This window comes from Daphnia pulicaria, chromosome 7 (genome assembly GCF_021234035.1).
Source record: "Daphnia pulicaria isolate SC F1-1A chromosome 7, SC_F0-13Bv2, whole genome shotgun sequence".
NCBI lineage: Eukaryota > Metazoa > Arthropoda > Branchiopoda > Diplostraca > Daphniidae > Daphnia > Daphnia pulicaria.
Window position 1 is genome coordinate 8,511,640 of NC_060919.1, and position 19,401 is coordinate 8,531,040.

The 19,401-nt window shown below is 40.9% G+C and overlaps 3 protein-coding genes across 7 annotated transcripts; 1 reads left to right on the forward strand and 2 right to left on the reverse strand.

Annotated features, from left to right (window-relative positions):
• Positions 1–411: 411 nt before the first annotated feature.
• Positions 412–3,875, reverse strand: LOC124348652 (zinc transporter 9-like). Of its 2 annotated transcripts, XM_046798909.1 has the most exons (16): positions 3,558–3,875; positions 3,320–3,493; positions 3,122–3,264; positions 3,015–3,043; positions 2,866–2,948; positions 2,687–2,801; positions 2,491–2,629; positions 2,162–2,279; positions 2,061–2,098; positions 1,871–1,982; positions 1,754–1,809; positions 1,523–1,691; positions 1,394–1,461; positions 798–975; positions 690–736; positions 412–619 (listed from the first exon to the last, which is right to left on the reverse strand). In XM_046798909.1, exons 1-16 carry the CDS (start codon positions 3,610–3,612, stop codon positions 575–577), a joined length of 1,569 nt encoding a protein of 522 aa, XP_046654865.1. In that variant the 5' UTR covers positions 3,613–3,875; the 3' UTR covers positions 412–574. The 2 variants fall into 2 exon arrangements, with proteins under 2 accessions (XP_046654865.1, XP_046654866.1); XM_046798910.1 differs by lacking the exon at positions 3,558–3,875 and having other exon boundaries at positions 3,122–3,257; positions 3,320–3,432.
• Positions 3,876–4,130: 255 nt separating this feature from the next.
• Positions 4,131–15,979, forward strand: LOC124348651 (PHD finger protein rhinoceros-like). Of its 4 annotated transcripts, none has more exons than XM_046798906.1 (14): positions 4,131–5,076; positions 5,188–5,275; positions 5,396–5,592; positions 5,665–5,870; positions 5,932–6,095; positions 6,159–6,310; positions 6,400–6,687; positions 6,757–6,930; positions 6,993–7,144; positions 7,222–7,342; positions 7,437–7,559; positions 7,656–7,934; positions 8,036–8,200; positions 8,264–15,979. In XM_046798906.1, exons 2-14 carry the CDS (start codon positions 5,212–5,214, stop codon positions 14,873–14,875), a joined length of 8,697 nt encoding a protein of 2,898 aa, XP_046654862.1. In that variant the 5' UTR covers positions 4,131–5,076; positions 5,188–5,211; the 3' UTR covers positions 14,876–15,979. The 4 variants fall into 4 exon arrangements, with proteins under 4 accessions (XP_046654862.1, XP_046654861.1, XP_046654864.1 ...); XM_046798905.1 differs by having other exon boundaries at positions 4,131–4,683; XM_046798908.1 differs by having other exon boundaries at positions 4,131–4,683; positions 6,162–6,310.
• Positions 15,980–16,081: 102 nt separating this feature from the next.
• LOC124348653 lies at positions 16,082–19,157 on the reverse strand. The gene is made up of 5 exons (XM_046798912.1): positions 19,027–19,157; positions 17,451–17,521; positions 17,080–17,383; positions 16,942–17,014; positions 16,082–16,862 (listed from the first exon to the last, which is right to left on the reverse strand). The coding sequence occupies exons 2-5, from the start codon at positions 17,519–17,521 to the stop codon at positions 16,660–16,662; spliced, it is 651 nt and encodes a 216-aa protein (XP_046654868.1). The 5' UTR covers positions 19,027–19,157; the 3' UTR covers positions 16,082–16,659.
• Positions 19,158–19,401: the final 244 nt, after the last annotated feature.

Here is a 19,401-nt window from a genome sequence, read left to right on the forward strand (position 1 = left end):
TATTAGCTTCGCCCTTCGGGCCCGCAATTATTTTAGCATCGATTAGTTTTTATTTCATCACGGGAAGGTAATTTTTTGTATACATAGGCCTACTAACTATTTTAATTGAAATGCAAGATCAGAAAACGTGGTACGGTGCCCCGCAGAACCATTTTATCTCATAGTTTTTATCTATCTCGAGCAATTCAGTGGTTTGTATACGTAATGAGAATTAGAGGTGACTATTTTATTTGTATTCGGCGCGGGCAGCAAAATTCACCATTGAGACATTATTGACGTGTAGGCCTAACCTAGAACAGGCCACCAAATCTCGAAGGCGGACATTGCTTTTTTTTTAAATGGACCACTATTACTAGCATTAAAAGTAGTCGGATTTTCAGATATGTATAAAACGCGAATAAATTATTGAACAATTGTTGAGATTTTTATTTCATTGATCATTGTGTTCAACTGACTCAAAAAAAATTGAATTGAGGGTACAATTTCAAACTCTGAATGTTAACTTCTGCGACCGTTGGAAAAAGTAAAATTGCCATTTTACTTAATATTGACAATCATTAAAATGTAGGCAAATCTATAGTAGTTCCAAATCACAATGCCTCACTTCAGGATGTTTTTTCTAATTTCAAGCAAAGAATAGAATATCTGTTATATGAATTACTGTTTTATATAAAGATATATATATTTACCCTTAACGCGTTTTCAATACGATCGATTTCAGCACCGAGAAGATCAACTGAAAAAAGTAGACGTTAATCCCACTAAATTCCTGAAAGACAAATGTTTGAATTACTAACCGATATTTTCACCATGCTTCAACATAAATGCTTCCATTTCGTTTATGTTTTTCATATTTCGAACTTCTTCTAACATCATTTCCAAATCTTGTTTGTCTAAATATGACCGTGTTAGTTCTCTTCCGTCAAAATCCACTTCAGCTTTATAGCGTACCAGGCCAGAACCCATATCGATCCCCTGTATATAGTAACAAAACATTGCAGTAATTTTGTTACAATTTAAATTAAACAATAACTTTTCCTAACATTAAAAAAATCTTAGCATTTGTTTTATACATAGTGCAATAACGTCTAATCCTTCCGCTATTCCTTGGTATGAATTTTCTGTAAACAACGATTTTTTATGTACTTAGGACGAAGTTAGAAATGTCTTTAGATAGATATTGATCAATATGTAATTGTAAAATTCTATCAGTTAAATGTAAGCACTGTGAAAATTAGGCCTACTCTAAACCACTTTTTAAATGCAGTTATTTAAAAATATATCGGCGTAAAGCCTTTGTATGTATCTGTCAAAGCAGCCTATATGGTTGTCGACTGTAAATGATCTTATGGTATATCGGAATACCCGAAAACATTCATATACCATTCATTACCTTTACGTCGTGAACAGCTCGAATCATGAGATCACGTTCTAATTCTGAATTTATTTGCTGTATACTGCCTGAATTTAGAAATATATAAACAATTTAATATGTTGTGCAATCGAAAAAACCTATAATTACTCAATGGAATAGAACGGCCAACGAGTGCCGCAGAATTGGAATATATAATGAATGATGCAACTGCTCCTAAAACAATTCCAACCAACAGTGATCCAATGGCATCTGGGATCGGAGAGTTTAAGTGTGTCGCAACAGCCATACAGCTTCCGGCTACCATAACTCCTAGTACCTGCAATAAATAAGATTTATTGTTTGTACAATAATGCATTAGTAACTCGTAAAGAGTTTTACCGCTGCTAAATCTTCCAATAATACAACATTAACGCTCGGATCCTGTCCTCGCTTAACTAGAAAATTGAGTTCAAATCACCTTTACTAAAACAGAAGCATTAAAACATTATAAATTACCATATTCCCAGAAACTCATTTCTGCTTTGCTAGCTCCCTTCTTCAGAGAATTAATAGCTACCAATAAGGTTGCACTTTCTGAAACCAACGATCCTCCCAATATAAAAAATGCCTGTGTTTATGTAGTTGGATGCATATGCTATGTTAATTGAGAGGAATACTTTCATTAAGGAATAAGGGAATAACCAACCCAATAAAAAGATCCTATTGGGTCAGGATTGAATATGCCTGTAATTATTCAAGAAATTATCAAACTCATTATATGTATACTTATGATTTATAAATGATTACCAGTAATTCCATGGTAAACAGATAAGCCAGCTCCTACACAAAATATACCAACTCCAGACACTAGAGATGCAACGTAACGCATATTGGAGTACCCATAAGGGTGGTCGGGATTTGATTGCTATACAACAAATTGAGAAATGTAACAGAATTACATGTTGCTTTGTTTGTCGTTTTTTTTGTTTGGGGGGAATTGTTGTAGACAGGGGACATTTGGAATGAACATGATTAATGTGACACAAATATAACATGTTGTTTATAATAATAAAATATATAACTTCACGTCCATATGTATATAAATAATGGAAAGGGTATGATGAGAGGGAACATACCTGACTCGACTTATGAATTCCATAAGCTAGAATTAGCTGATTCACAGTGTCTGCTAATGAGTGTAAACATTCTGAGAACATTGAGTGTGAACCTGTGTACATCCAAGCAATCATTTTAAACAAAAAGTTGCATCCATTTCTGTAAAAAATGAAGAAATATTAGTATTTTTAATAAAAATTAGTATTTTTAAAATACATTGCAACAGCAGTTAAAACAACTTTGCCAGAGCCTTCCATCAAGCCTCCTTGAGGTGACCAATTTGCTGGTTCCTTTCTCATGTCCTTCAACACTCTTTTAACACTAAAAATATCTAATGAACAGAAATAGTCAAGTTAAGCAAAATAGTTTGATGAATAATTTAATATGGACTTTACACTGTTGGTATCTCTTTAGTTCTTCTGTCTTCTTTTTTCTTTCACGGTCTAGAGCTTCTTGACTGCCCCATACTTCTAACGCTCTGTTTTACGACAAATTATTGTGTGGTTATATTTTATTCATTTTAAATTGCATGAAAATATTTTACTTTGCTTCCACATCTTTCAGCCAATATACCTATTTATTATTTTAATTAAGATAAATTTAATTACATAACCAAATTCACCAATTATATATTTTTAAAAATTGTTTTACAGTTATTGGTGGTTCACTTTCATAAGGAGATCTGCGTCTTGTTTTCCTCAAAATCTCTAAATCACTTGGCTTTAAGAAAAAATCATTCATTGCTCTGACAGGAGTAATGAAATTTCTTTCCATTCCATTTTTTGAACTTAATGCTAAAATTGTTTTTTTAATTAGTTTTGACAAATTAAATAAGAATAGAATAATCACCAGAGGTAGATTCTTTGTTAGTCAATGATGTTATTACTGCCTTTTCTCCAAACTTCTGCCAATCAAATTTTAAAGTATGAATACCACTAAAATGAAACACCTTCCAAGACAATGGTATTTCCTTTGATGAAAGGCGCAAAAAACTGTGACCTAAGTAAGGAAAATACTTTCCCTCTGAAAAGAATAATACTATATGATAGCACGTACAAATAAAAGCAATTGCACACAGCATTACAACCTGCAAATATGGAAATAAACTTGCACGAACTGGAAAAGAATAACCACCGGCTCATCGTAACAAGTATTGACTGACTGGCAAGTAACAACTTTAAAACAAAATGACTTGCGATAATTATGTGTTCCTGAATGCTATTATATTCACTCTTTTAGTTTCTCCGTGGTTTCTCGTTTAGTTTAGTTTTTACAGGTAAGTGCACTAGCCACGGCACGGTGTTGTCTGCAACTGTGCAACACCAGCAGTGCTCAGCTGGCTTGTTTATTAGTTGTTTATTGTTAGTGTTACCAGAGCCATAGATCCCTGGTCGGTTCACGGCTGTGTTGGCTTCCCTATCCCGGTTTCAGGGTAAACGTAAGCCGAATTTTGAGAGATTTTAGGGCGGGGCCTGTCAGAATTGTGAAGTGGAAACTGGAAACAGAGCCATCTAGGCTCTCAAAAGTAGCTGAGCGTAGTAGCTGACAGTCCCTGACACACTCACTAGAGCGCTCATTCCAGTTTCCAAATCGGCTTACGTTTACCCTGAAACCGGGATGGGTCGTTTAATTAAGAATAGGGAATCACATAAAGCTTAAATGAAATCAATTTCTGGCCTCATTGATTAATAATTTTATATGATTAAGAACGAAAAACCCCTATTTTTACTATACCCCCGAGAGGGAATAAGCCCCCAACACTAGCGAACCTGGCGGGGAATCTTGGGACCCTTTACTAAACACCCGCCGTTTCTTCCGAAGATACTGGGATAGCGCGAGAGTGTACCTTTCCTATTATATCGTGGTCATAGACCGAAATGTGTCCCGAATTAGCTAGGAACACTACCATATTTTTAATATTTAATACAATTCATTTAAAAAATAAAAATATTTTACACAAATATCAATCTTTAGGCCTACTGAAATTGTAAGTTTTTGCTTAGTCAGAAAATTAATTCCAAGACTGCAGTTTTAAATCGATTTACAATTACATGATCGATAGTAATTTGTCGCACATATTCGATATTTAATTTTTTCAGCAGCTTTATTTTTTGTAGTTTTCGATGGCGCCAAATGGCTGGTTTCGGGATATTCCCGTGAAATATCAATAACATGGATTCGTCTTGTCATGCATTACGTACGAGATAAATATGGTACTGCATACATTTTAGTGAAATCATCATCTAAAGTGTGCTGAAAGTTCCCAAGTGACTGAGAAAGAACATTGTTTACGGGGGACCCTCATCTCGTCTTAGTTCAGCCTAGATGATGTTTATACTTGGATATTTTCTACAATTGATGAGTTGCTTATGGTTTAGGATTTTATCCTAGTGATCTTCTGCATGTGTTTGTCGGAAAAGAGTCACTTAAGAATCAAGAAAAACGATTTATTATGACAAGAGGGGATGGGAATTTTTTTCCAAGATGGCGTTCGTTCTCAAAAAGCTTGCTTTGCACCGTTATTTACGTCTGTCATATTTACACCGTTTGTTAAAGGCATATGACTAAACGTTAGAAAAGCAGACATGTCCATCGTTGTTTATCCAGTAACAAATGTTGCATATTTTCACCATATGATTACAATAACTGAATTTTTTGTTTTGTTTTTTGTTGTTTTTTAATTCTGATATTATAAATTTCCTATTGTTTTTTGTCAGGTGCTGCTTTTCTTCTACTAAAACATGTCTCAAAGAGTGAAGAAATTGCCATCTAAAGGCAAGTGTGAAGATGGGACTCAGACCATGAGTAAGCATAACTTAATATATATTTGTAAATTTAAAATATCCTGTGTCTAGTAAATTTGCATTGTTATAGATTCTCATTCCAAGTCCCATATACATCCAATCTTAATTGTTTCTTGTGTAGGTTCAAAAGGAAAACGGAAACGCCTGCGTGTAGGTGCTGGGACCAAAAGTAATTGTGGAGGAGGAGTCTTATCAGGTGATGACCATACTCAGTCTCACCCAGATTCAGCCTCCAAAACCCCATGGACTCCCCGCTACCTTTCTGACCTCAAGAGCTCTAATATTTATAATCGAAATGCAATTGAAGCACCTGCAGAGGTAGAAAAGATTTTTAACTGCCCAATCAGTCATTCCAAAGTGTATAATTTTGTGTGTTTATTTTTACTCCAGTTGTTTCGAAAAGATCTTATTTCAGCAATGAAATTACCAGACTCTGAGCCCCTAGGCACAGAAGATTATTGGTCATTATCTGATCCATGGCGTCAAGAATGGGAACGAGGCGTTCAAGTTCCAGTGTCTCCTGATTCGTTACCGATCCCTCGAGTCGTTTGTCTCCCTAATGCGCATGCGCCAGAAAGGACACATGATTTCAAACTGTAAGATTGATTCTCTATATCAAACAACTATAAAAAGAGTTTAATATATTTGCCATTTTAGCCCGAAAAACAAATTTGTAAGGGTAACGCATGATGATTTCTATTCGCCTGAAATCCACCAATTGACTTCAGCTCCAGCGCGATCACAACAAGCATGCGCTTATGATATGGACGATTTGGATCTAGCGTGGTTAAACCGTGTAAATGCTCAGCGTAACGCGATTGGTATTGCTAATCAACAAGTAAACGAAACCGGTTCCGCTGGTAATTTATGTGATACATCTTTAGCAGGTTCATCCAAGATCTCTGAATTATCATTCGAACAAACCATGGAAGAGCTTGAGCGCCAATCATGGGCCAATATGCAAACTTTGCTCAAGACAGAAGAGTTTCTCGGCATCGAATATGACGAGAACGTTATCTGTGATGTCTGCAGAGGGGTAAGCCGTTCCTCAGATAAATCTATTCCGTTCCGTTAATGCAAGACTTCTCTCTTTCTTTTTCCTTATGTGTGTTCGTTTATATGTAGCCGGATTCGGAAGAAGGCAATGAAATGGTCTTCTGCGATCGTTGCAATATTTGCGTTCATCAAGCTTGCTATGGCATTTTAAGTATTCCCCCTGGTCCTTGGTTGTGCAAACCTTGTTCACTTGGTTTACGCCCGCCATGTCAGCTTTGTCCCAATCAAGGTGGGGCACTGAAAGCTACACGAGGTGGATCGACGTGGGCTCATGTGGCATGTGCTCTATGGATACCTGAAGTATCTATAGGCTGTGTTGAAAAGATGGAGCCCATCACTAAAATATCAAGCATACCGGTAATAATACTTAATTTTTAATTACTTTGTGACGCCCTATAATATTCTTCGTGGTGTTTTAACATTCAGCCAAGTCGGTGGAGTCTAAATTGTGTACTATGCAAAGAAAAGAGTGGGGCCTGCATACAGTGTTCAGTCAAGTCTTGTAAAACTGCCTACCACGTTACTTGCGGTTTTAGACACAGTTTAGAGATGAAAGCTATTGTCGAGGATGAACATTCAGAAGACGGGGTGAAGCTAAGAGTATGTTTCTTCCATTAAATGATTGTTCTAGTGAGTGTATGATTAATCAATATTTGCTTTAGTCGTACTGCCAAAAACACTCGATGGTCAAGAAAAATACTGGAGGGGTCAGTGGATCTCATACGGAAGGCGAAGTGGAAGAAAACACACAATCTGTTAGGAAAGTAAAGAAAGAAATGACCGTAGAAGAAAGGAACTTGATCCGTGCCCAAAAGTAACCAACGCATAACCATTTATAGAGAAATAATTAACGCAGTTTTATTATGTAATACTAATCGCTGCATTTTTCAGGTTGCAACTAATTGAATCGGAATTCTTCAAGCACGCTAGCATTAGCGAAACATCCCGAACGTTAGATCTTGACCTCGATGTTGTTGATCAAATTTTTCATTTTTGGATTCTCAAAAGAAAGGTATGTTAAATCTTTTAATTAATAGTTACTCATTTATTCGGACTCCTTGGCTAATGTGCTTAAAAATTTTCAATCATTATTTTGAACTCCTCAGTCTAATCGAGACAGACCATTGCTTCCACCCAAAACTACCGAGACGGAGAGACTGAGTCAACAACAACAGCAAGATATGGAACGTATGAAATTATTTGTACAACTGAGGCAAGATCTGGAGAGGGTACGTGTTTCCCCATTATTGGTTTTCTCCTTCTTCTCTGCACATTATGTCTTAAAATTCAGTCATGGTATAAACGCATTTCTTTTCTTGAAATAGGTCCGGAATTTGTGTTACATGGTCAGCCGTAGAGAGAAGTTATCGCGTTCTTATTTTCGATTGCGCGAACAAACTTTTCACAAGCAAGTAGCCGTCTTGTCTTTGTCTGATCTCAAAAATGCATCTCCAACAGAGATGGTTGCATTACGTGACGCAAATCACGGGCCAAACATCTACGATATCATGTACTCACGTGGGGAAAGTAGCCGAAAAGAGAACTTCGAACAAGTCATTCAACTCATTGGAGGTGTACAGGCTAATGCAGCGATTACAAAAAAGGTGTGATATGTTTTCATACATTTAAAAAAATTAAATTAAAAAATATTGTATATTTACATGCATACTATTGGAACCAAAATTGATTCATTTGAAATTTTTAGGATAAAAATGGACTTGTAAGTCGACCTAATCATGTAAAAGGTGAAAATCCGTATAAACGTACCTACATGAACGGAGGCGAAAGTCGCAGGTCTCGGTCACTTTCCTCTATTAGTGCCGAATCGGCTGCATCTGATACTGAAACGAACTGTAAATGGAAGAGAGCGGTAATAATTGTTTCATATATTCTAAGCCGACCAAAAAAATATTTAAACCTTAAATATTTTCAGATTCCGAGAACACCTTCGCAAACGTCAATAACTTCAGTTGATAGCGATTTTGATGTGGCCATCACACAGTTTAGTTCCAAGAAAGCCGTCTCTAAAATTTGTGACCGAGTCGGCAAGTATATTTATACGGACAGTGAGGAGGAAATGGGACGTCGTAGTGACCCCAGCTCCTCTGTTGTGCGAACTAAAGCGGCTGTTAAAGCATTCTCTCCAGTCACAACTGCCAGTCGCGGTCGTGGTAAGAAAGCTAGTGAACCCAAAACAGTAATCAAATCCACTACTGAGTTGATCGTGCCACAACGACAAGCTGCGAAAAAAGCGACCGAAAGTTTGCATAGCGCTAACGCCAATGTTTCAGCCAAGGAGAAAAAAGAAGAGAAAGATACTAAAGGTGTGGGTAAAGAAAATGTCGTTCTCCCGCAGCAGTCTAAAAGTGAATTGAAGGGTAGTACAGAAATGACGAATTCAACCTCAGAAGAAACCTGTTCAGTAGAAAAAACCAAAGGAGATAACAAAAGCAGCAAGGATAAAGACAAAAAGGCTTCTTTCGTTTCCACTGAAAAAATTGCAGCCTCATCAGACTTCCCATCGTATGTTCCTCAGAGGCAGGCAGCAAGGAAAGCGGCCGAGACTATCAAAATTGGGAGCTGCAAGTCGTCGGTTTCGTTGTTTGATATCGATTCCGAGTTATCGGGTGATTCGTCGATGAAAAAGAAAATAAGAACCGATTCGAAAATGTTGACTGCCCCAGTTGCCAAAGGAAAACTGGAGTTGAAAACAAAATCCAAGATTGATCGTCTCTTCGACTCGACTGATTCAGATTCCGTTGATACGAAAGAAGATAACGAGCTTACTAACAAAAAGAAAGGTAAGATGGGTGCTGATGCGGAGACGACTCAGGTAGCCGGTAAGCCCTTTCGAGACAGGGGTCCCCGGCCATCAGAGTCCGAATCCCATTCCGCCCGAGGAGGTGTGGCTTCGTCCGGCCAGTCCTCCTCAGCTGGTCGTGGGGCCCAGAAAACATCCGGCAAAAATGTATCCGCCACGAAGTCTTCCGCGACAGCTCTTGCGGAAAAGAAAAGTGGATCAGTCCGAAATAAAGCCCAATCAGTTGGAGAATCTGCCACGCAACTCAAACAGCAACAACAAATCAAGAAAGTTGCTCAAATCAGTGCGTTGTCTGCGATCCCATCTGAAACCGAATGGCCTGTCGCCAATAGAGCTCAACAACAATCCCTCAGATCTAGAACCAGATCCAGTTCATCCAGTTCAAGATCTCGATCTAGTAGCTCCTCAAGCTCGTCTTCCTCCTCAAGTTCCTCCTCATCTGGATCTTCAAACTCCAGCCTTAGTAGCTCATCTAGTTCCAACTCGTCCAGCCAATCAGCCACCTCCACCATCGACACTAAAGTTAAAACGCAGTCAACTACGCAGCCACAACAACCGTCTCCCAAGACCGAACCTGGAACTGCCGTCAATTCCGCTGACATCGTTGTTAAACCTTCAAACAAATTCTCCGCTTCGTCCTCTTCTTCATCATCGTCATCGTCGTCATCATCCGATTCATCGAGTTCCGATTCCGAATCAGAATCAAACGTCAAAGAAGTTGTTCCCCAAACAAAGACGATCAAAGACCGAATCACACCGCCCCGACAAAAGAACGGTGGCTCCAGGGCCGTCCCAGAAGCGGCAAATCCAGCAACCAGTGTTCCCATCTCAATCGAATCCGATGAGTCGCCCACTGCAAGAACGAAATTGCCCATCGCCGATAGTGATAGTCGATCACGTCCTATCAATCCTAAGCCGAAGCCCACCAACAAGCGGAGTGAAAGAGATCACATCCCATCGAAACAAGATCACGAGGAATTGGACAGTCAGCAACCATGTCGGACAAGTACTGGATTCCAACACATTGACGGAAAGTGTCGAAATTCAGTTGAGTTTCCCAACTCAGAGTCAACCTGTGCCCAAGTTAACGAGGATCAATTATGCAGACAAGAAGCCCAAAGTGATGGAGGACAACGGAACGTTACCCCACCGGAGTCGGAAGCCTCGAGAGCCAGGCACGAAGAAGGAGCTGAAATGGTTGAACGCCCAATTCTTCAACGGGCGCCCCAAACGCCTGACGAGGGATCCGCGGAGCACAGAAGAAACAAAGAGCTCTCTGACTATCAGTTCGAGCAAACGAGGCCGATCGAAGGGTCTCTCTCCGTAGCTCAGCCTCCCATGAAAAAAGCGAAAGAAGAAATCAACAGAAGTGATCTATTTGAGTTTGACGAAAGCGAATTGTTGGATATCGCCCGCAGTGTATCCGACAGTGACACAGGTTTTCTTAAAAATACCGCTCAAATAAGTGAAGGTCGATTGTTCGACGAAGAGTATGATCAAGACGAAACTGCAGCTCTTTCTACTTTGAGTTATTCTTTCAATGCGGAGGCGATTCCAAAGGCGGACACTAACGAAGACAGTGCCAGGGAAACAATGAATCTCGTTGAGAAATTGCGAATGCAATACGCAATTAAAACTGGACCTACATCTACAACTCCTTTGCAAACCACCGAATGCCTGGAAGTGAATTCCGAAGAGAGATCATGCGGACCACCTGACCAACTCCTACCCTCCACTCAGTCGGAAGATCACAAAAGTAATTGTCATTCGCTATCTGTCATCACAGATAAAGGGCAGGATTCGTCGTTTGCTGAACGAGCTGTTACGCCCTCCAACAACAGTGTGCCCGTTAGTAAATGGAAACCGTTGACTCCAGCCAAAGAACCAACAAGCACAATAGTCGACCGTGAGGCATCTGTCGCTCCTGAAATGCCTGTTGTTTCGGTGAGTCAAGAGTCACAAGATGCAGTTGAAACACAATCCCCTTCGTCCGCCCAAAGTAGGTCATCGCCATCTACTTATTCACACGCCAATCCTTCGTCGATTGCTTCCCAGGATCATGCTCTATCCCCTTACTTTTTCAACGTTCCTTTTTCGACTCCTTTCCACTTTCCGCCGTATTTCAGTTCCTTTTTCAGACCGGAATTCCTTCCACCTTTCCTTTACCCGTCCTCGTTCAATGCTTCTACTATGGGAGATGTGTCGATGCTACAGCGTCCTGGCGTTCCCTCACAAGCGTCACCGTTCCTGTGTCCACCACATCCGGCGCTGCCTTTGCCCAGTTCGACAACATTGGCCGAGTGTTCGACACCTACAGAAGCACCTCGATTGGATTCGCAACACCTTTCAGTTTCCAAACCCTGTGAGTCTCATGTCCGGGCTGAAAAGGAGCAGCTGCTGCTGCCCATTATTTCCACCGACGAACCTATGAACCAGTCTTCGGAGATTGTCGTTTCGACACTGCCAGGAGTCCGCTCCCCTGCTAAAGTACCTCCAGAACCAATGTTACCAGCACAGGCGTTTAGCCAGTCGACTGACACCACAGAGTGTAACAAAGAAGATCCGAGTTCTGTAACATTGCCGTCATCACCTTTGCGGACAATCACGCCGTTGTCCCGGACGCTCGACGGATCATTTCTGCCAGTTCAACCAGTTCAGCCAGAGGACCCGAATATTGGAACATCTTCAGTCATGGCCACTACGATGGACGTGAGCTACAGGGCGGTATCGTCAATCGTGCATGTAGTGTCGCCGATTGTTTCGTCACCGACGACGACGGTCGAAGCCGTCTCCCTCAGTTCAGAAAGACGGCAACGACCTACTCGACAAGCAGCTATCAACGCCACTAAAGCCACTGCCGAGCAGCTGAACGAAATGCATCCAGGCGCTGCTCCAAGTACTGAAACCATGCCGACGCCCGAGATACCAGCCTTGACTTCCAACGTATCACCCACTAGGCCACGAGGAGGAGGGAGAGGAAGAGGCGGCCAGCGTGGAGCACGTAGTAGAGGCGGTACGGTGTCGAAGAGAGCCTCCGTGGGAGTTTTCGAGCCTAAAATTGTCTCCGGGCTTTCATCTCAAGATCTTGTGGGGACCGTTTACGATTTCGATGACTTTAACGATGATCACATTAGTGATCCCGAGCGCAGTTGTCCTCTGAATTCGAAAATGATTCGCAAACCGGACGTGTTTTCCAGTCCCGTCAGTGGTAAGAGTCCTAAATGTAAATCCGGACTTCAGTCGCTTTCAATTACCGGGCTTACCCGCACAAGAAAAAGTCGTGAACCGTCGACGGATAGCGCTGGCTTTGATTCGGAGAACGAGATATCCCGCAGAATGAGCAGCAATGCCATGTTTCACATTGAGAAATCCTCCCCGATTCGAAAGCGATCCGTCGAAACTGAAACGCCCATACTACCTCCTCAGGTAGTACCTCCAATGAGGTTAACCATCCCTCGAGCGAGTAGCAACGCGCTGAACGTCGAGGCCAACATAATATCGACTACAAGTACTTCGGTGTCTTATAACCGCGTTGTCGAAGATTCTCCGTGTTTGCCAGATTCCAAACGGGAATTCGCGTCCGTGCAAGAAATGAAATCGAGTTCCACCTCTATGCTGAGTCACTGCCCCGTCAGAGACGAGTTGCCGGTTCCGTTGGCTTCGAGCTCAAGCCCAACAACCGGAATCGCTTCGGTGCTCAATTCGCATGCCGACTCTTTCCCTCGTGCAACCCCCATGCCCGGCCCTTCCGTGAAAGCCATGCAGGACTTGGAAGCCCTCAATCGCGCCATAGAGTCGGCCTTGGCAACGAAACCATGCCTTTCTGATTCCGTCAAACCGGAAGCAATGGTTTCAGTCACGGCTGCCGTGACAGCAGTGACAACAGCATCAGCGGGTAACAGTGTCATGACGTCGATTGATTCGTCTCGCCACGCTCTCAAATTCAAGATCAAAGGTCCGTTTCTGGATGCCAACTATTCCGGGAACTCCGCTGGCAATGCCTCCAACCTGCCGCTATCTATGAATGCAAACAGCGTGACTTCTACTCCAGCCGCCGAGAGTTCCAACTTGAGGCGAATGCGGAAGAAGGAATTGATCCGGCAGTACGTTTCGCAGGACGTTCCCACTCCAACTCAGCCCTCACATCTGAACGCGTTCCTTCACTTTCCTTATTCGTCCGCTCTCGCTTACGCCAACGAGGAGTATCTCTTAGCCGGAAGCAACGATCTCAGCGAAGTCATTGGCAGCACCAATATCGGGACGCTTCCCTCCTCGTCGAATCCGGGCCAGCAGGTTACGGGTGGTGGTTACAACGGAGGTAAAAGCCACATTTCTATTCCCAAAGCCGTGGCTTCTTTAGGGTCCTTTGGAAGTCACGACGATTACGTCAGTACGGGTCCAATCAATGAAACACGAGAGGGAAAGAGGAGAAGAAGAGGCGCTTCTATGAATCCGCCTCTTTCTCGGGAGCTGCGGAATCTCCAGATGTCAGCGTCACTGGTGGATCCGTCACTGGCCGCCGACAGAACCATTGAAACCGAAGTCGGCAAGAGGAAGGAGCGACGACGAGGGCGGCCTCCGAGTAATCGAAACAACACTTCTTGTTTGGAGATGACACTGGCCAATGAGAAAGACAACAATACAAACCTCGACTTTGGTAGTCATCCGCCTCCAAAATTGAAGATTCGATTCCGTGAAAAGCTTGGCGCTGGCGAAGTGGTCACCGTCTGTGATTCAGGTCTAGAAGTATCCAGTGACAATCATGGAAATGATTTGATGGCTCCTCGCACCAAGGAAGAAGATGAAGCGAAGAAGATTCGCTTCCGGCCTCCCAAGAAACGCCTGTCGGATTCCGGGTGTGATATGACTAGACTGGCTGGAGGAGAAGGGCTTAACAGCGGAGGCAGCGATCCACCACGTCATGAAAACAACCCACCGACGCTGGAAGAGCTTTGGAGGCAAAGCATGAAGTTTCGCGAGGAAGTCATGGCCGATTTTTCTAAATCGGAACGACGGAAAGGACATCCGACGCAATCAGCCGAGGACAACGGCAACGGTGACAAGCCGGATGGCGCACCTTGCGGTATCGACTCCAAACCCGAGTTCAAAAACAAGCGCCACAAAACCAAAACGAGGAAGGATCGCAGCAAATCAAAGGATCGTGACGGCAACAACCGTAGGAGGCCTCCTGTTGCTAGTACGGACCTTGTGTCAATCGCTGGCGGAGGCGGCTTAGACTGTTTCGAATTTGGCGGCGGAAACGGCGACAGTGGCGAAGGTAGCCGCAAAAGAAAACGAAGTTTAGGTGGCGATGAGAGCGGTCTGAGCCCATCTACGGATGGCCACATTGCTCGTAACGGCGTTCAAATCATTTCCAAAGACAACAGGGAAAACTGTTCCGCGCCGCCCAAACTCATCATCCGTTTTGGGAAGAAACCTGTGAGCAGTGTCGGCAACCGCGATCCTTCTTCCAACGACCAGAAGTTGCCGCAGCCAGATGGGGAGAATGCGGAATCTCAAGGAAACGATGTCACACCACCTCCACCGCTGGAGAAACACGAAGGAGACGATGTTCCATCTGGAGTCACCTCGGTGCGGCTGATGCCCATCAAACTCAAACTGGCGCGTTGTTCACAAGGTAGCTACGTTACTAAAGCGAAATCCGACTGCACTCCACCTCCATCACCGACAGCCACGCCCAAGGAAAGTTGCGAAGTCAGGTGATAACAGTAATTGACTATCCCCTCACACTCTGCTACATTTCCATGTACTCCTTCCTTTAATCTCATCTCCCCTAGTGTGTCGAATGATGAATGAAATCGGAGGTGAAAACAAGATGAATGAATTGGTTTCAAAGTGCTCGTTCTTTGTACAAAAAGGAATTATTCAATAACCCCAACTAAAATTCGTGTTGTCAAAGAAGGCGCTTGCTGCAGCGGTCATTTTAAAGAAATTTGTTAGACCAAACATATTTTGCATGCGTTGTGTTCCGAGTCATTGACTCCCCGCCATCTTTTTCTTTCCTCCGTTTTTTTTTTTTTTTTTCGTTTTTTTTTCTGAATAATAATAATTATTTATTTTTTTTTATTGGTCCATTTTCATAATGTGGAATAAAAGTCTTACTTTCACCTCCGGCGGTTGATCAACCATTTGCCCATAGATTTTTGACATACTGGACAGTCCTCTTTTTTCTTGTATCCCAATTTCACAAATGTGGACAGAGATACCTTAACATCTTTCGGTCATTTGTATATTATTTTAATACTACTGCGTCTCGTATCCCCCCCCCCTACTGTAACATTTTTAACCTCATTATTATTGAGTATGTGTTTGTTCAATATTGTTCATGCCCTTTTTGTCTCTTTTCTAGCCTTTAAAATTTGATACCCATGTCAAAAACGATGTGGTCAGAGCTATTTGTAATGTGTACAGTTTTCCCGATGGAAGTGCAACGTTATGAACTTTCTTACCCCCCACACCATAACGTAACAACTGGCATTTAGCTAAGGAAAAAAAAAAAAAAAAAAAATTAGATTCATGTTGGATGAAATGAACTGCTTCACGTTGGTCCCGCTATATGACAAAAACACCTTTCGATAATGGACGAGTTATAATTGTGTAAGGTTTCGATATTATTTATGACGAACACCGCCGACTGAGTTTCTTTTAGCTGTTGTAAATTTTGTGTTTTACACTGAATATTTTAATCGTATTGCAACTCATGTATTAGGTAACTGGTGTTCGAACGTGACTGGTTCCAAATTATGTTGGTATTCGATGTGACCACATGGTACGGGCTTCTAAATTGAATACAAGCTTGAATCCAAACTAAGAGAGAACTTCGTGAGTTTTGAGTGTTCCTTTGCCATTTCATTTGGTGACAGCTTACTGTCAAGTAAAACTGTAAGAGAAGTAAAAAGAAGTAGCCAGTGCCTTTTAGTCTGTATTTTCGGAATCGTTCAGAGGAGGAAATCAATAATTAGCGACTACTGCCAGAATGGATAAAATACAAGGCTGATTGCGTAACAAAAGATAGGATTTCATTATGACAAGTGTTACCTTAATCGCTGGAAAACAAAGGGAACCTAAACGCTTGGAACAAAATAGGATGAATCACAGATGATTTAGTCCCCTCCTTCTTTTTGCTTTATAGTTCTCACTCGGGTTTGAATATGACGCACACGTGACAGTGACTTTAGTGAAAAAACATGTTTACCGTAACAATCCATAATGAGTAGCAGAAGTGAAATCAAAACATTAAAAAAAAAATAAAAGCCTTTCGGCTGACATCGCTAGTCAGTAATGTGACAACAGTATAACACAAACGATCGCCATGAAATCGTACTGTGCCAAAGGAAGAGCCCAATATAGAGGTCACTTTAGAATGCCCAAAGAGATAAAAAGCTGCAGAATATGGATAGTGCAAATGTTTACATCAATTGAATAGTAAATGATACTCTTAATTGCTTATAACGTCGCAAGTCCATAACTTTTCGTTGGCTCCATAGTTAATTGGGACGAGTGCAGTAAGACGTCAGCTCTTTGAAAGTGCAGCCCTTGACGCAACACTCGTCGTGAACTCCTCGTGTGTAACGCTGAAACAAATGGTGATTGCTCAAAATTGAATGGGCTTTATCGTCATTGATAAAAGGCCAAGAACCTAATTCCGCATTCGGTGTCGCCGCTGTAGTTGTCGATCCCAATGATTTACCTTCACAAGTTAAATAGCGTGTTGTTTCATCCCATAAATATATTTTAAAATGTGTAAGTTGAATTGAGGAAAGGGCTACCTGGTAAGGTCGAACGTTTACCGAACAGCGGAAGATAACTGCTCTTACTGCAAGCCATTCGAAGAGCATCGGCCTAAATACGTAATAATATTAAAATGATCATCGTTTCTTAAATTCGTCGTAACTTATCGTTATTACTAGATAAGATCCGCAGTATCTCGCGTTACGCTTTTGCAAGATTGGCAATAAAACACCATCTACAGGGAATTCCTTTCGTCGAATTTGGTCGTAGTTCTCTTCTTCGTGATTATCTTCATCAGAAGATATCATTGGAAATATCTCGTTCGGCATATCATTCGCGGAACCAGCGGACAGCGACACGTCATCCTTGGGCGCCTGAGGGGCATACAAAACTCGAAGAAAATCAGCAAAATAATTGCGTGCTTGAGTCTCCTCATCCTTCAGTAACCCTAGGTTGACTGGGCTTTGCAAGGTATGGGCGCTAATAGAGAAGTTATATAATCAAATATTTGTGCATGTAGACAGCGGACCTGCCGAATTTTTTTTACCTGAGTTGCGTCAAAGAATACAAGAGGCAAATTGTTATCACCAGCGAGCCGAAACTTGTTGAATAAGCCATCTACAAGTATAAGCAATGTGAATTAGCAGCATTCCAAAATTCATTCTTAATGTAGTGGTGTAGTCGTAGCTATGGTTACTTTATTTTAGCTTTTAAGCAGTAGGCTTATGAAAGGACAACACAAAATTTTTGTTCTTCTTTTCAATTTTAAAATTAATTGTGGTTTAAAGATCTGATTGCCCAATATTCTTGTAGTGTTAGTCTGTTACAACATTATAATTTTTCTTAATTCCATATTGAACTGAATATAATTTTAAACAAAAATTTAAAAATCATCGTCTGGATCTACTATCAGATGATACACATGACGGTGCTTTGAGAGTTGACATTTAAGCTCACATTTCAGTAATGCCATATGCATTTTTTTTTAAATTAATTGTACTCAATGATATTTTTATTTTTAAAATTAATTGTACTCTATGATATTTTTAGTACAATTGTACTATTTCATGAAAATTATCTGTGGACTACGCGTAAAGTGATAAAATTTGGATCAGGAAATGCTAGATGTTAATATCCTTTTACTTTTTTTTACTCAGTTGTTGTTATGGGAAATAGAAATTGTGCCCTTGCATTCTCAGACCTTTTACTATGCGACCCAATAATTCATTGCCTCATGTTGAATCGCACCCAATTGCAAACGCGACATCCGCAAAGACCTAATTAGTTCTAATTGAACGAACCTAGTCCTTAGTCCATAAAGTCCTTTTAATAACGCCTTTAACGGTTGCTATCGTTCAGTATCTTAATCAAAGAAATTCGTTTTCATGGGACTTATATAGTGTCAACAGCCATAATGCAATGTTTAAATTTATTAAATTTAATCTCTAAACATGAAACTTTTAGATTTTGGTTACAGAAAATAAATCGCAGATATGATTGCGATTCAGAACCTGCTCGTAATGTCAACAATGATTTTTTAACTAGCAAATGCCCAAATAACCCTAGGAGTGATTTTTCCTTGATTTATACCAGCACCGGTACGTGTTTCTCATGTAAATCTTATACGGTGTAAGTCCGTAAGTGCCAGCAAAACAAGTCGGATGGAACTAGAGTCTAGACTATCGATCAATTCCAACCGTAAATACGGTTGCTATACACACACAAGGGTATAGATGACTTCGTCAACGAAAGATTTATTTGGCAAAGAAACGTTTAGTTAAAAATTTCTATGAAATAATGAAAATAATGAACTTCAAAATAACAAAAATTAATAAATTTGTAAATCTGAATTTAATCACAATTAAATATTATTGTCTAAAAAAATTGCATAGTTGAACCATATTGATGAGTTAGAATCAGATTAATGTGCAATACAAAATTAAATTAAAATATTTTCAAATCAAAATTAAGAATTTCTAAATCACAAAATTAAGTGTAAAAAGGTTAGAAATTTAGAATGGTGGTGAAACAAATTAGGTAGCCTATTCAGTGTGTTTAGAAATGTGTTTTGTTTGGCAATGAATAGTTTCGGTTTGTAAATATTTAGCCGTGAACATAATTACCTTGATGATTGAATTGATTCAAACTTGCTTGTGCTACCGTACGTAGTTTCTTTTTATCAAAACAAGAGCCTGGAACAGCACTTCAGAGATAACAGACGCCTGAATTCGACTGAACCCTAGACTGCTGGAAGCCCGAGATAAATAGCCGAGGGAGCGACGAGGGAGAACGTACTGGAGGGAGCAGAAACCCACGGTGGGAGTAGGCAAAGGAGAGAATCACGTGACCAATAGCAATTTACTGGAGAAGGAAAAAGGAACATTGTTGTTGATCTGAAACAACGTTCTTTTCGTGGGTTCAGTTAGGTTCATTAACTGGCATTTCATCAATGTGTAAATATAGAAAAACCTGACATGCACTCGTGGAAGTTTTAGCGA